At 53.7% G+C, this 16,448-nt stretch overlaps 1 protein-coding gene across 7 annotated transcripts in view; it reads left to right on the top strand.

The window, feature by feature from the left end:
• Positions 1-16,199, top strand: part of SIPA1L3 (signal induced proliferation associated 1 like 3) — a 292,300-nt gene extending 276,101 nt beyond the window's left edge. For all 7 annotated transcript variants that reach the window (XM_049901371.1, XM_049901365.1, XM_049901368.1 and 4 more), the window contains 4 exons: positions 1,584-1,727; positions 8,763-8,898; positions 11,114-11,195; positions 13,946-16,199. In XM_049901371.1, coding sequence (XP_049757328.1) covers positions 1,584-1,727; positions 8,763-8,898; positions 11,114-11,195; positions 13,946-14,089 — 506 coding nt within the window. In that variant the 3' untranslated portion in view covers positions 14,090-16,199. The remainder of the gene's footprint in view (positions 1-1,583; positions 1,728-8,762; positions 8,899-11,113; positions 11,196-13,945) is intronic.
• Positions 16,200-16,448: the final 249 nt, after the last annotated feature.

Here is a 16,448-nt window from a genome sequence, read left to right as displayed (position 1 = left end):
CTCATAGGGACCCCACGTACAACAGAACAAAACACTGCCTGGTCCTGCATCATCCTCACAATTGTTGTTATCCTTGAGCCCATCGTTGGAGCCGCTGTGTCAATCCATCTCATTGAGGGGCTTCCTCTTTTTTGCTGACCCTCTGCTTTAGCAAGCATGATGTCCTTCTCTAGGGACTGATCCTTCCTGATAACATGTTCAGAGTATGTGAGACGTAGTCTTGCCATCCTTGCTTCTAAGGAGCATTCTGGTTGTACTTCTTCCAAGACAGATTTGTTCGCTCTTCTGGCAGTCCATGGTGTATTCAGTATTCTTCGCCAACACAGTTCAAGGGCGTCAATTCCTCCTCGGTCTTCCTTATTCATTGTCCACCTTTCACATGCATGTGAGGCGATTGAAAATACCATGGCTTGGGTCAGGCACACCTTAGTCTTCACGGTGACAGCCTTGCTTTTCAACACTTTAAAGAGGTCTTTTGCAGCAGATTTGCACAATGCAATGCAATGCATCTTTTTGATTTCTTGACTGCTGCTTCCATGGCTGTTGATTGTGGATCCAAGTAACATGAAATCCTTGACAACTTTGATGTTGCTTATTGGTCCAGGTGTGAGGATTTTTGTTTTCTTTATGTTGAGGTGTAATCCATACTGAAGGCTGTGGTCTTTGATCATCATCATATATATTTATTTATTTATTTATTTATTTATATATAAGAAACCCTTGGCCATTTCATCTTTCTTCCCGTGCCCAGCTCAGTGACATTGACTATGTCCATCACGTTGTTCAGCCATCACCCTTACGTGTGCCTGTATTTTTCCCTCTCCTTAACAGAAGCTCCATGGCCCCTGAGCACTGAGCTGTTACTCCCGGTATTAGTATTCTATCATCTGGAGCAAGCACTTAACTCTGCCGTGAGTCAGGTCGTACCTCTGGACTAGAAAGGAGGATTGGAACTGAGTATTAACAGCAACCTTCATTGTGGGCTTGGGCTTAGAGCAGGGTCAGCGTCAGACCACCAGGCTCCAATCCTCGTGCCGCCGTGGCGGGTGTGAACTCCAGAGGGCAGCTTCTCACTCTGAGCCTCAGTTCTCCACAACGTAGGGACCATAACAGCGTCCCCTTCCTGGCTGTCGAGAGCTGTGAGGTTCAGGGCTTCAAATGGGTTAGTTCCGGTTCAAACCCCTGCTGAGAATTTGCATTTCCATCTCAGATATACTGAATCTGAATCTGCATTTTAGCAAGATGCCTATGTGATTCTTCTGTATAATAAGAGAGCCACTATTCTACTAGTGGTCCTCAGAAGTAGCCCTTAACCAGCACCATTAACCTCTTCTGTGAACTTGGTAGAAGTACGAAGCTCCCTTCTTCCCCTCCAGAGCTTTGTTCAAATGTTGTGTTCTCCGGGGGGCCTTCCCTAGCACCCTGTCAAAATTGCACACACGCAGACATCTGACGCCCACACCCCCTTAGCCTGCTGTATGTTTCCCCTGGCACTAACCATCCTCTAACAGGCAATGTAACTTGTTCATTGATGTGTCCTTGCCATGTTGTCGTTCTCAACCTTCTTCCCGTCTCCCACCCAGCCACCATCTCAGCCTCAGAGCTGTCCCTGGCCGATGGGCGGGACCGGCCGCTACGGCGCCTTGACCCCGGGATGATGCCACTGCCCGACACGGCTGCCGGCCTCGAGTGGTCCAGTCTGGTCAACGCAGCCAAGGCATATGAAGGTAGGCACCTTCCCCAGCCAGATCCCCACTCCCTCTAGGTTCCAGAAGGATCGGTAGAGGCCCTTGTGGCTTTGAAAGGAGACGCGCTCGAGTTCCAGAATTAGGGGAGCAGGGTTAGAGCCACTAGCTCCCTGTACAGCTGTGATCCCCAGTTGCCTCGTCAACAGAACAGGGACAGTGACTGCGCAGTGTATGGGGCTGCAGCGAGGGTGAGGAGAAGCACCGTGTGTGCACCACGTTGAACAGAACCAGCATTCCACAACCGGTACCTGGTGTAGTTATGACAACATAAGATTGTGTTTATTAAGATTTTCTTTGGCAGTATGTGGCAGAAAACCCAAATTAACAATCACTTAAACACACAAGGCTTTGTGCAGATAAAAAGTCTTAGGGTCACCCATCTGGGGCTCATGCAGCACCACAGGCTCAGCTGGCTCCAGGTTCCTTCCAGCTCTCTGCCATGTCCCAGGGCTCATTCCCGTGACCCAAGATGGCCATTGGAGCACTGGCCGTCTTGTCAGCTCCAGCCAGTAGGAGAGGGGAGGCCACATCCCAAAGCCCCACACCCGTCCTCCACCCTCCCATTGGCCAGAGCCTCACCACATGGCCACACCTACCTACATTTACTTCCCATTGGCTAGAGCTTCGCCACATAACCACATTTAGCTACAGAGGAGGCTGGGAAATGAGGCCATGTGCCCTGCCAAGACTTGGGGATCTATTATTCAGGAAAGCAGATCACAAAGGACAGCTAACAGTGTTGTCACTTGACTAACGTATGACATGGGCTGGCGGCTTTACCTTTCTAAGTCTGTGTCTCCTCACCTGTAAAATGGGACTCAACAACAATCCCTGACAGATAATAAGCATATTCTTGTGACTCCTTTTTCCTCATCTTTCCCACCACAGCTTAGGCCCTTTCTCCTTCAGGAAGCCCTCCCTTATATTCCTCCATCTGGATCAGGCACCTGCTCTGGATTCCCACATCACTGACCCCTCTGCCTGTACCTCCCCTGTCCTGGCCGTGCCTACCCAGCCGTATGGTTGTCTACTGATGTCTGCCCACAGGACCAGGAGGGCAGAACCCTGGGCTATCTCAGTTACCACTCGGTGCCCAGCACAGGGCCTAACAGCAGACACCACTAAATCAGCCCACGTGGTACACGTCCTTCATATCTCCAAGTTTTAGCCAGTCTGCATCTGGCAGCTGGCCTGGAAGGAAGCTTCCTCCCTTGTTTGCTTCCATTCTGACTCCTGTCCTGCAGCCTCCCCAGCCATAGAATTAAGGCAGGCAGACCTCTGCAGGGGGACAGTATGGGAGGGGCAGCATGGGGGGCAAAGTGGCCAGAGAATACCAGGCCCAGCCTCTGATCTACTGCATAGCCATACACAATGGAACCATTTGGAGAATGGTTGTCAGGCAGTGACTCAACAGTGCAGATAAAGTTGACCCTACAGAGGCCTTCCAAGCTCAGCATGGGAGAGGGTTGCTCAGTGATGCTTCCTGGAGGAGGTGACTCTCCAGCCATGATCCACCTTACAGCTGGCATTTCTGAGCATCTTCTCTGAGCCAGCACTTTACCACTTCATCATCAGCTCTTCTCATCTCCGCTCTAGGTACATATCATGGCTCCCACTACCAGCTAAGGAGACAGGCTCAGTGCACAAAGTCACCTGACCAGTGGCACACAGGGCCAGGATTCAAACCCGGGCCTGAACAGCCCTCCGGAGAACTGGGCACAAGAAACAGACAGGTGACAGAAAAAGGAACTGAGATGGGCTTGCACACTTTTGAACGTATTGCTTCACCTCTCAAAACTCCAAGGGTAACACTGAGGTGGCCAGGGAGAAGGAGGCCCCTCAGGCATTGTAGGTGGCAGTGTAAGTTGGGTACTAGCCCTGGGAGGAGTCAGCCCCACAATATTTGGCACCAGATTTAAAATGTACACACCCTTGGCGACTGTGCACTGAGCGTGTCTCTTCATCTGTTAGTGGGGATCATGATACATGCATAGAGTGGAGATGACAAGAGCTGATGTTGATGACATGGTCCAGTGCTGGCTCAGAGAAGATGCTCAGTAATGCCAGCTGTGAGGTGGATCATGGCTGGAGAGTCACCTGCTCCAGGAAGCACCACTGAGCGACCCTCTTCCGTGCTGAGCTTGTAAGGCCTCTGTAGGGTCAAACTTGGCTAAGTTTTCAGTAACTTGGTGTGGAGAAGGCCTTTCCTCTCAGTTTCACTTGGCCCAGTTCCAACCTGCATGGACTTCATCAGTCCTCCCCTCACGCTGTCTGCTCTCTGAAGGGCCACAGTGGGAAAGCCTGGTGCTTTCAGTAAAAATGAGACCATCCTGTTTTACTGGTTCGTTTACTGATTCCACAGACTAGATGCTCCTGAAGCTGAGGACCTCATGTGCCGCCGACAAGTCACAGGCAGTGTCAATGCTTCGGGAGGGTGGTGAGGAAGGACGGGGGGCCAGCACTGTGCCAGGGAAGAAGGCCCAGCAGGCTCACTGTGGAGGAGGGCTCCAGTAGTGTCTTTAAAAGGAAAGATTTGAATCTCAGCTTTGCACTGATGAGCTGTGTGCCAAGTGATTAAATTTCTCACTGCCTCCGTTTGCTCATCTGAAAAATCAGATAATATTTCCTCCCTCCGGGGTGGTTATGAGCCCGAAATGAATTTACATAGATATAAAGTAAGGCTTCAAATTGGTTCATTTCGGTTCAAACCCCTGCTGAGAATTTGCCTTTGTAACAAGTTCCCAGGGGATGCTGACGCTGCTGGTCAGGACCAGTTCTGAGAACCGCTAGCAGAGCAGTGGTTCTGAACATTCACCATACATGAGAGTCACCTGGGGACCTTACTAAACTGTAGATTCTGATTCAGTGTATCTGGGGTTCGAAGCCCTGGTTTAAAGCACTTAAGAACACCTCAGCAGTTGTTGTTCACTCACTAGCAGCAGCTGTGTGTCCCTGAGGGCACTTGGTTTTCAGCCCCCGGTTTGGAAGCCAGGACAGGGTGTGAGCGCCTTTAGCCACACTGCCCCTTCCAAGTCTCCTTAGGGGTCCCCCCAACACCACGGGCCCAGAGAGGGCCTCATGACAGGCCTGTGGAGTCCTCATCCCCTGAGTTTCCCAGACAAGTGGGCATGGGCTGCCCTTTAGCCCAGGGCTCTATATTGGATGTGGGTGTCGGGACTGGGAGGCATGTCCCAGGAGGAAAGCAGGAAGGGGCGCTGGGCAGCTGGGTCACCTTTCTCTGTCCTGGGCCTCCAAGCATCCTGCGGTCAGGACCCCTAGCTTTGGCCCAGCAGGGAGCAGGTGGCCATCTGGTGGGAGACGGGGGGTGTTCCCTAGAGACTCAGATGCTGTCTGTGGGGGCTGTATTGTCTGTCAGGCAGAGCTGCCCTGCACGAAGAAAGCTTAGGAGATGATGGCTCTGATCTCCACCCAGGCTATGCGTCCGATTTGTCAAGGAGCTTTTTTCTTTTTTATAAAATTGGTAGCGGAACCACAGAAACAACACAGAAGGTTAGGAAGGGGGTGGTGCGAGCCAGTGCCGCAGAAAGGCCTGGAGGGAAGCACCCTCTCGTGACAGTTACCTCCTCTGGAAGGGGGGAGAAGCCCACGGTGGAAGTCACGGTAGTTTCAGCTACACTGTAAAGTCTGGGGTGTTTAATGAAAACGTATATGGGTGTTACCTATGCAATTTGGATAAATGGAAAAGACTAGAAGAAGTGGCGTTACTGTTGTTAGATACGTTGTTCATGGCGTAGTAAGACAAATAAAAAACCAAACCCACTGCCATCAAGTCGATTCCAACTCATGGTGACCCTGTAGGACAGAGTAGATCTGTCCCATGGGGTTTCCGAGGAGTGCCTGGTGGATTCGAACTGCCGACCTTTTTGTTAGCAGCCAAGCTTTTAACCATTGTGCCACCAGGGCTCCACACACAGCATAGTAGTTTCATTAAAAAAATAAATGCCTAATCTGCCAGTGATACTCAGTGCAGTATTTACAGGTGAAATAGGAAGATGGCAGACATTTGCATGAAGATATCCCAGACTGGGGTAGAGGGGTAAAAAGTCACAGGGAGTAAATCTTGTGATAGCAGAAAGTAAGGAAATGCTCAAAAAGAGAGATGTGGCGTATCTCTAGGGCACAGGAGCCAACCAGGAAGTGCTCCCAGTGGCCAAAGCTGGAACAATTTGAGTAAAAAAATAAAATAATGATAGTAGAGTATAACCTAAAGAACTAAGTAAACACCCCCGAGTCCACACTGATGTAAGTAAATAGCTAAATAAACCCGTGGAGATGGAACAGCTCCTCCCTACAGAAGGACCCCAGTTAGTAAGCCTGCCAGGAATGCAGGAAACAAAGCCGTCCTTAGAACACCACAGCACTCGTTTCCGCAGACAGGCTCCTCTGGTGAATGCGAACGAGGGTGTTCACGTGGCCTCCCGTTCTCTGCCCCAGATACTTACTAAGGACTGTGGGGACCCACAGAACCTTAGCTGCTTGTTCCTCCAGGAGGTGGAGTTTAATTCCCCCCTCACGTTGGTAAAGAGCTTGGCTGCTAAACAAAAGGTTGGCAGTTCAAATCTACCAGCCGCTCCTTAGAAACTCTCTGGGGCAGATCTACTCTGTCCTGTCAGGTTGCTATGAGTCAAAATCGACTTGACGGCAGCAGGTTCGGTTTTTCGGTTTGAGGGCGGGCTGGCCTTAGTGACTGACTTCAGACAAACGGAGTACTGGAAGGGAAAAAGGAACTTCACACTGGAGAAAACCTAGTAGACACCACCTTAACGGGATGATCGAGGCTCACGTTCTCAGCGTGAGACGTCAGGTAACTTGGTGTGATGCTCTGAGCGGGACCCACTGCCTCACTGGCTGTCTTCCCCCAAATTCAAGGAAACAACAGACACGTCCAAACTGAGAAACATTTTGCAGAATACCTTTTTGGTGTTTGGTGTCAGAATTAGGATGGGGTTTTTCGGTTTTGTTTGTTCATTTGGTTTATTGAGAAGTACTCTTCAAAAGTGCTAAGATCGTGTCATATAAGGAAAAACTGAGAAGCTGTCACAGCTCAGAGGAGACTGCAGAGACATGGCAGCTAAATGCACTTGGGGTCTTAGACGAGATCCTGCAGCAGAGGAAGGACGTGAGTGGGAAAACTGGAAAAAACCCAGTGCCGCCAAGTCGGTTCTGACTCCTAGTGACCGTGTAGGACCGAGTAGAACTGCCCCAAAGTGTTTCCAAGGAGCAGCTGGTGGATTCAAACTGCTGACCTTTTGGTTAGTACCGAGCTCTTAATCACTGTGCCACCAGGGCTCCATAATGTCTGTGGTTTAGTTAATAGCTTTGTACCCGTGTGGGTGTCTTAGTTTTGATGGTTGTACCGTGGTTCTGTAAGACGTTAGCTCTGATGGAAGCTCGGTGAGGAGGGTATGGGAAGTCTCTCGTCTTTGCAACTCTTCTGTAAACCTGAAATGATTTCAAAGTAAAAGATTTGAAAAAAAAAAGTAAGGAGGGTGAGGGAGAATTACAAAGGGGCACAAGGAAACCTTTGCGGGTGGTAGATGTGTTCATATTCTTGGTTTGTGGTGGTGATTCCACAGGTTTGTACACCTGTCAGCTATGTACACCTGTCGGCTTTGTACACGTCAGGACTTACCAAGGTGTACAGTTTGATAAGTTTGCTGTGTGTCAATTATACGTCAACAACCTATTTTTAAAAACAGGGGAATAAGGGAGAAAATGAAAAATAGAACCGAAAGGGTGAGGAGGGTGCAGGGGACGAAACCAGAGTGGCCGTGTGTTGATAATTATTGAAACTGGCGATGGATGGGTTCACAAGGATTCATAACACTATTTTCCCTACTTTTGCATATGTTTGAAATTGTTCATATTAAAACATTTTAAACATTTTTAAAGGGAATTAATATTAAATCCAAAATAGCAAAAAGAAAAAAAAAACTAAAAAGATAGTTCTTGAGAGAATTGGGGAATTTGAAGATGACAGTGTATTCGATGGTTGAAAAAAAAAAACAAAGAAACCCATTGCCGTGGAGCCAATTCCAACTCATGGCGACCCTAGAGGACAGAGTAGATCTCCCCCATAGGGTTTCCAAGGAGCGGCTGGTGGATTTGAACTGCCAGCATTTTGGTTACCAGGCAAGTGCTTAACCACTGTGCCACCAGGGCCCTTCTTGTGTATGGTAATGTATTGCGATTACCTAGGAGAATGTCCTTACTTTTTGGAGTTGCGCAGTGAGGTATGTAGACGTAAAGAGGTGAATTTACTTTCAGATGGTGAGCGGGGTGGGGGGTAATACATTGACAAGGACGAGGATGGAAATGTGGCGAAATGGCAACAGTTGGCCGATCTGAGGGAAGGGTCTTGGGGCTTTTACTGTGCTGTCACTTAAGCACAAAAATGTAAAAAGTTGGCTCCCGGGAGCCCGCCTGCGTGGTATGGCCCGGCCAGGAAGGGCGCTCTGTCCACGCCCCGGCCTCCCTGCGTGGCTCACACGGGCCGTTGCAGTAGGCACCACCTGCTCCATTGCCTGGCTGCCCGGTGGCCTGTGGGACCAGCCACAGTTAAGGGCACGAGGCTGTCACCTGTTCTTTGCCAGAACCGAACAGTCGCTTTTAAAATTCATAGCCTGCGGCCTCGCCCCCGACCCAGAGGTGCATCTGCAGTGGGACCCGGGAATCTCCACTGTAACTGCAACCCCGTGTGATCTTGTCCTCCTTTTTTTTTTTGCCTTTTTATTTTGAAAATGTATGAACATACTCAAAATAGAGGAAACAGCGTAAGGGATCCCCGTGTACCCATCACCCAGTTTTTTTGGCAAGAATCCATCCTAAGTGCCAATGTGATCTAACAAACACGTGGTTGAAAATGTCACAGGGCTTGGGTGGGCGGTTGGGGGGATAGGAGTGGTCAGTCTGTTGTGGGGGTGTCTGGGAGGACCTGGTGCCCTGACCTCCGCACCCACAAGGACTCAGCCCTGTCCGCTCTCTCCCTGGCAGTGCAAAGAGCCGTCTCTCTCTTCTCTCTAAATGACCCGACCCTGAGCCCGGACATCCCACCTGCACACAGCCCTGTCCACAGCCACGTGAGCCTGGAGAGGGGGCCCCCGACCCCCAGGACCACCCCTACCATGAGGTGAGGTTTCCCTGGGATCACCCAGGGGCCTGGCAGTCCACGCGCAGGGACCCAGCAGTGACCGAGGCAGACTCAGCCCTGGCCTCATAGAATTCCGTGTCCAGTGGGGACAACGCTCTCATCAGTACTCACACAATTCTTTTACTTCACATTTGAAAAATACCCAGTAATGCCCCTCAGTTTCCCCTTCCCTTCCCCTTGTTCTCCCTCCTCTCTGCCCCTCGGTTTCCCCATTTCTGTCCCTCAGTCTCCCCTCTCTCTGCCCTGCAGCTTCCCCTCTTTCTGCCCCTCTTTCTCCCCCCTCTCTGCCCCTCGGTCTCCCCTCTCTCTGCCCCTCGGTCTCCCCCTCTGTCTGCCCCTCGGTCTCCCCTCTGTCTGCCCCTCGGTCTCCCCCTCTTCTCTGCCCCTCGGTCTCCCCCACTTCTCTGCCCCTCGGTCTCCCCCTCTTCTCTGCCCCTCGGTCTCCCCCTCTTCTCTGCCCCTCGATCTCCCCCTCTTCTCTGCCCCTCGGTCTCCCCCTCCCCCTGCCCCTCGGCCTTCCCCTCCCCCTGCCCCTCGGTCTCCCCCTCCCTCTGCCCTTCAGCCTCCCCCTCTCTCAGCCCCTTGGTCTTCCCTCACTCACCCCCTCGGTCTCCCCTCTCTACCCCTCAGTCTCCCCCTCCCTCTGTCCCTCAGCCTCCCCCTCCCTCTGCCTCTTGGTCTCCCCCTCCCTCTGCCCCTCAGTCTCGCCCTCTCTCTGCCCCTCTGTCTCCCTCTCTCTCTGCCCCTAAGTCTGGTCCTCTGCATATCCCTGAGTTATGCAGACTCTGACCTCTGCCCTCCAGTCCTGTGCTGGGCTGTGCAGGGACCCAGTGGTAACAACGAAAACACCTGAGCTGTCCTCCATCCTCAGGAGCTTCCTTGTTGGGGCGGGACCGTGGCAGCAGGCCTCTGGCCCTTAGCACAATCTGTCTGGCTGTGCTGGCTTGACAAAAAACGGAAAAGTGGGAGAGAGCATAACCGGCACATTGTGCATGAAAGCGGACTTAAACAGTGCACTTCACACTCACGGTACACCTCACAGAGTGGGGTTGTAGCTACAGCAGTCCGCCACTGTGCTCTACAGGCAGGTGAAGCGATTTTTAAGGATAACATTGTCCCGTTTTTTGACTCAAACGTTGGCTTCAGGACTCGCCCTCCACCCCAGGTGTGGCCCCACTGCCATTCCACAAAGAAATAGATGGTTACAAATGATGCCAGTGTCCTGAGGGGAGGACCTCTGGCCTCTGGGAGCACGCCTGGATTCCCTTGGCCCCAAACTGGTGGCCTCGTCCCATCTGCCCCCACCTCCCTCTGTAGCTCTGGGTGCAGATTGAGGACAACGGAGGAGGAAAGGCCATGTCCTCTCCCCTCTGCCACTGAGATACCCCGTCTGCCCTAGCCTGTTCCCTTCCTATCTGCCCCAGCCCATCCCGCTCCTATCTCCCCCAGCCTGTCCCCCTCCTCAGCACCCTCAGGGACTGCATGCATCCCACAATGCCTGGTGGAGCCTTCTTCAGCCCCAGCTCACAGACAGGGACCTGGCCAGCCCAGGGCCTGGAGAATCTGCACAGAGGAGGAGCCACAGGCCGTAGGGCCTGGTTCAAATCCCAGGGCCAGCACTTGGCTGAGCCCGGGTTTCCTCCTCTGTGCAGCAGTAAGGAGCCGCGACCTCGCAGGCCATGGAGGGCAGGGGAGTCCTGAGAGACTGAGGCTGCATGTGGAGGCATGTGGCATGGGGCTCTCACCAGTGGGCTTCTGTATCATCAGTGCCCTTCTGCTCTTTTGTTGTGTGCACACCTTCAGGGACAGTGCCTGGGACACACGGGGCTCGGTGGATGTCTGTGGAGCAGATTCTTTGTATGTGCCATGGGAGGTGGGCACACTGGGAAAGCCTCTCCCTGAGGTCACGCCCATGGCCCCCAGGGGAGACGCATGCTTCAGGGCAAGCCCACAGCCTTCAGCCACCTCAGGCGTGCCCACAGTGGGTGGGCATCACAGGAGGAGCCATGGCTTCTGGCTTCCCCTCAGAGCTTCTCTTCGGGCACCCTGAGCAATCCAGCGAGGAGAACACCTGTCAGAACCTCAGGGACCAAGGTGGCTTCCAGCCCGTGTTCCCCATAAGTGTGAGCCGAGACCCCCCGCCCCCCGAGGGGCTGGCGGGCCTCCAGCCTGACCCCGCTGCCTGTCTTTGCAGCGAAGAGCCACCCCTGGATCTGACGGGCAAGGTGTACCAGCTGGAAGTGATGCTGAAGCAGCTGCACACGGACCTCCAGAAGGTAAGGCTGGCGGCTGCCTCTCAGGGCCACCCCCCAGGCCTCTTCCAGGGTCCTGAGGGCGGCGGGGCTGAGGCTGCCCCCTCCATTCTCCCTCTTCCAGGGAAGCCCCCCAGGCCAGCTGCAGCCTTGAGTACAGATTAAAAGCACCACCGAAAGCTGGTGTGTTCACTTTGTGGCTGTCAGCAAAGTGCTGCAAACTGGTGGCTCAAGACAGCGGAAGTTTATTCTCTGACAGTTCTGGAGGCTGTATCCTTGCTGTTGAGGGGATTCTGACTCACAGCAACCCTATAGGACAGAGTAGAACTGCCCCATAGGGTTTCCAAGGAGGGGCTGGTGGATTTGAACTGCCGACTTTTTGGTTAGCATAACCACTATACCACCAGGAGGCGAGAAGTCCAAAATGAAGATGTCGGCAGGACTGTGCCCTGTCTCAAGACTCCAGGGGAAGATCCTTCCTTGCCTTTTCTAGCTGCGCATAGTCGTCAGCAACCCCTGGCCTTCCCTGGCTTGTAGGTGCCTCACTCCGTTCTCTGCCTGCAGCCACACACAGCTTCCCCCATGTGTCTGTCTTCACAGCATCTCCCCTCTGTGTGCCTCTGTGCCCAGATGTCCCTCCCCTTACAACGACATCTGTCATAAGGGGTGTAGGGTCCCCCTCCAGTCCAGTATGACCTCATCCAGTCTCAATTACATCTGCAGCCACCTTGTTTCCAAAGGTCACGTTCCCAGGTCTCAGGTGGACATGAATTTGGGGGGACACTGTCCATCCCTGCACGGCTGGTAAACAGGGAGAGACTGTCAGACATTCTTGGGGGGACAGTTCGTTGGCCCTACCTTTTTATGGGGCAGCTCGGCAATATTTATCAGAAATTTAAACATGTGCCTGTTGAACCCAGCAGTTGCGCTTGTGGAGTTTGCCCTGCAGAACCTCCAGCGTGGGTGCACAGCGGTCTGTAAGCTAGGGTGTTTGCAGAACCTCCAGCATGGGTGCACAGCGGTCCGTAAGCCAGGGTGTTTGCAGAACCTCCAGCGTGGGTGCACAGCGGTCCGTAAGCCAGGGTGTTTGCAGAACCTCCAGCGTGGGTGCACAGCGGTCCGTAAGCCAGGGTGTTTGCAGAACCTCCAGCGTGGGTGCACAGCGGTCCGTAAGCCAGGGTGTTTGCAGAACCTCCAGCGTGGGTGCACAGCGGTCCGTAAGCCAGGGTGTTTGCAGAACCTCCAGCGTGGGTGCACAGCGGTCCGTAAGCCAGGGTGTTTGCAGAACCTCCAGCGTGGGTGCACAGCGGTCCGTAAGCCAGGGTGTTTGCAGAACCTCCAGCGTGGGTGCACAGCGGTCCGTAAGCCAGGGTGTTTGCAGAACCTCCAGCGTGGGTGCACAGCGGTCCGTAAGCCAGGGTGTTTGCAGAACCTCCAGCGTGGGTGCACAGCGGTCCGTAAGCCAGGGTGTTTGCAGAACCTCCAGCGTGGGTGCACAGCGGTCCGTAAGCCAGGGTGTTTGCAGAACCTCCAGCGTGGGTGCACAGCGGTCCGTAAGCCAGGGTGTTTGCAGAACCTCCAGCGTGGGTGCACAGCGGTCCGTAAACCAGGGTGTTTTGCAGAACCTCCAGCGTGGGTGCACAGCGGTCTGTAAGCCAGGGTGTTTGCAGAACCTCCAGCGTGGGTGCACAGCGGTCCGTAAACCAGGGTGTTTTGCAGAACCTCCAGCGTGGGTGCACAGCAGTCTCTAAGCCAGGGTGTTCACTGCGGTGCCGTTGGCAGTGAGGACTTCAGGACCAGTGTGGCTGTCCATCCGCAGTAGGGTGGCTGTGTAAACGACAGGACACATACGCCATGAAATATTCTGCAGCCAATTAAAATAGTAACAGAAACCTATGTATTTATGGGCCCACACAGAAAGTTCAATAACTTAAGTAAAAAACAAAACAAACTGCAGAATGATTTCATAGAACATCATCATACTTAAAGTTTTACAAGTTTGGATCTAGAGTGGTCTCTGAGAGGAGATGCTCCAGAGTGTTCACTGTTGTACCCCTTCCGGGTGTGGGAGGGTGAGGAGAAAAAGGCCCGAGGAAATCAATGGTTGCTTTACATACGTATGGATAAAAGGCCAAAAAATGGTGGCAGAGTGTATGTAAGGTGGAAGTCCTTAAGGACAGGAATCAGAGGGGCCAGGGTCAAGTTCCCACCCCACCACTTAGCACTGAGTGGCCTTGCGCAGGTAACTAACTGCCTTAGGGTGTTACATTAGATACCGGAAGGCGTCTTGGAAGAGGCGGTGGAGCCTGGTCAGGCAGCCAGCCCCGAGTCCACACCCCAGCTCCCCACTCTCCCAGGTAACTAGGGCTGACAGCAGTCCTGGAGTTCTGGGGGGCTCTGAGGATAAAATGAGGTCATGATACTAATAATAGTGACATTTGCCGAGCAATTGCTCTGTGGCAGGCTGTGTTCTAAGACTTTACATATAGGACCTCAGGGAGACCTCTCCACCACCTAGCAGGTAGATGTCATTATCATCCCCTTGTAGAGCTGAGGAAACTGGGGCCCAGAGAGGGGAAGTGACTTGCCCTGGGTTACTCAGATGCCGAGAAGCAGAGCTGCCAACCTTTTGGTTAGCAACCTGGCTCCGGCATCAGGCTCTAGACCACAGCCGTGCCAGGCCGCACAGGTCTGGGAGCTGTTCGCTGCGTGGCGTGCCCCCAGGAGCCCTTGTGTCCACCCCGCCTGATGCCCAGTCCGTCCACCCCACGCAGGAGAAGCAGGACAAGGTTGTGTTGCAGTCAGAGGTGGCCAGCCTGCGACAGAACAACCAGCGGCTGCAGGAGGAGTCACAGGCCGCCAGCGAGCAGCTGCGCAAGTTCGCCGAGATCTTCTGCAGGGAGAAGAAGGGACTCTGAGGTGGCCAGGTCTCGGCACACAGCCACCGCACCCCTGCAGCCTTCTGCCTTGCTCCTCCTCGCTCCTCACACGTGGGCAGACTGTGGGCTCCTGCTCCCCCCACTCCCCAGCTCAGTTCCTGGCTGCAGGTGTGACCGAGGTAGCCCAGCCAGGGCACCTGCACCGACCACCCGCTCCTGAACCATGGATGGTGGTGGGACCAAGGCCTTGAGGGGCTGTGAGCCAGGGGCCGGGTGTGGCTGACGTGTTCTCAGACGTCCCTCAGAGCTGCCCATCTGTTGTCCCCTGAGGGCAGGGCCCTGCCTCCACCACCCCCAAGGGACTCATCCCCCTGTCCCCATCCAGCTTCTTCCTTAAAGCAAGCCATCAAGCATAGGAAGAGGCAGGGGGCGAGGGAGGGCAGGGTGCAGTCTCCAAACTTGGCGCTCCAGGAGCTCACAAACCGATATCTTCACTACGTAGAACAGTTTTCGCTTGTGGGGCCAAGCCCCCCCACATGAAAAGTCCCAGTGTGAAATGGCCCACTCTTGCCCCACGCCGCAGGGAGGTAAGGGCCGTGTGGAAACAGGGCCCTTCTGTTCCAGGTGTGCTAGCCCAGGAAGCCAGCCCCTCCCAAAAAGCCACCAAGAGCACTTGCTTAGAGCAGAAATTGTTTTCTTGGGGGTCCCAGGATGGGATGAAGAAACCCCCACGCCCAGAGAGAAACCATTCTTTGAGAGAGGAACTCTGTATGATTGGGAGGGTTTCCACAGCCTTGCCATCAGCAACTCCACGACCAGAGGCCACAGCACCTGACCCTCGGAGCTGCTCACCAGGCCAGGCCCAGGCATCCTCGCCCCTTCCACCCAGAGAGACCCAGCCTGGCCACGGCAGCCACGCATGGCCTCTTCCGTGCACCCAGAGGGCTTCATGGAGCCCTCAGGACTGGGCTGGAGAAAGCAGCCTTCACCTCCTTGTCTGCTTTTGTTTCCCTTGTGCAAGTCTCCCAGGCCGACCTGCAGGCCCCACATCAGAGGGGCACCTCGGACACCGTCACTGTGCTTCATGGGACGCTCCGCCGGGCGCGGCCCAAGAAACGCTGGCTCTCAAATGGCAATAAGGGGCGGCTTGCCAGGCAGCCAAGCCAGCGCGGTACTACACTATTCACCCAGGAAACGGTTTTTTTTCCTTCTTTAAAAACAAAATATATATATATATATTTATTTTTTCATGTCGAGTTGCACCAAGTCTGTAAGGCCACAGCCTGTGGATCCCCAACCTCAAATGAGGGCTGAGGCATGTCCCCATGGGCAGGGGGCTGGCAGGAGGATGGGTGGGGTTCCCTCTGGGGAGGCACCAGCCAAGGAGGTGGCAGCCAGACTCGACTCTTGGAGCAGCTCCCCCTGGGCTGGAGCCCTGGGCCAGAGACACCTTGCCTTCTCTCTGGGACCATGCACCTCAGGAAAGGGGGCTTCTGGGTCCACACAGGGTGCAGCCACTCCAGGGGGTGCCAGGTTGGGGAAAGCAAGTGAAGCGGTCACTCAGTGTGCCCCCATGATAGCCCTCTGACCCCTAGGTAGCCCCCAAGTCCCTCTGAGAGGAAACCCCGGTGGGCTGCCCCACTGAGGTGTGAGAAGGGGCCGCCACGGTGGTGGGCCCTGCGGGCCGGGCCTTGGTCCTCAGCCCTGGCCAACTACTGTGATGTCTCTGCCTGCTCCCCCACCCCCTTTTTGGGGGCTCCGCAGCCCCCTCATCCCTTTCCTCAGACCCAACCTGGAGGGTGTGTTTTTTAATTGCCACCTCTCCTGGTCTCCAGATCGTCCGATCATTCCGGGCACCTAATCACGCGCGTTGACAAGTGTAAGTTTCGGTTTTTGGTTTTGTGCTCTATTGTTTTTTAGGCTGTCTACAAAACAAATCTATTTAATTTGGGGTTGATGTTCTACCTGATGGCTGAAGATGGCAAGTTGTTTTCCTATGTTGATTTGTTTCATTTGGATTTTTTATTATTCTCTGTTGTCTTTGTTTTATTTTTCCTTCCTTGTCTTGAGATTTTCTGGCATGTTTCTGGAGGTTTCAGAGGAAAATAAATGTTTCATAGAAATGGTTGTGTGTTCCCTGGTGGGAGGGTGGGGCACTGCGGTGCTCAAGGCCCAACATCTGCCCCTCCTCCAGCCCCCCGTCCCAAATGTATGTCGGTCACCACTGCACACACAGACACACACAGACACACATGCATGCGCAAGCTTCCCTGAGAACCAGGAAACGCAGCCTTGCCAACTTCGAACCCAAACGACTGAAATCCAGCACTCAATGTAGAAGGTCCTTAAGTTAAAAAATAGCAACTACCACCAAAGTCACACACCTGGCAGCCGGCAA

Source organism: Elephas maximus, chromosome 11 (assembly GCF_024166365.1).
Source record: "Elephas maximus indicus isolate mEleMax1 chromosome 11, mEleMax1 primary haplotype, whole genome shotgun sequence".
Classification (NCBI taxonomy): domain Eukaryota; kingdom Metazoa; phylum Chordata; class Mammalia; order Proboscidea; family Elephantidae; genus Elephas; species Elephas maximus.
The sequence above is the reverse complement of the archived record's forward strand: the minus strand, read 5'-3'. Positions and strand labels throughout refer to the sequence as shown.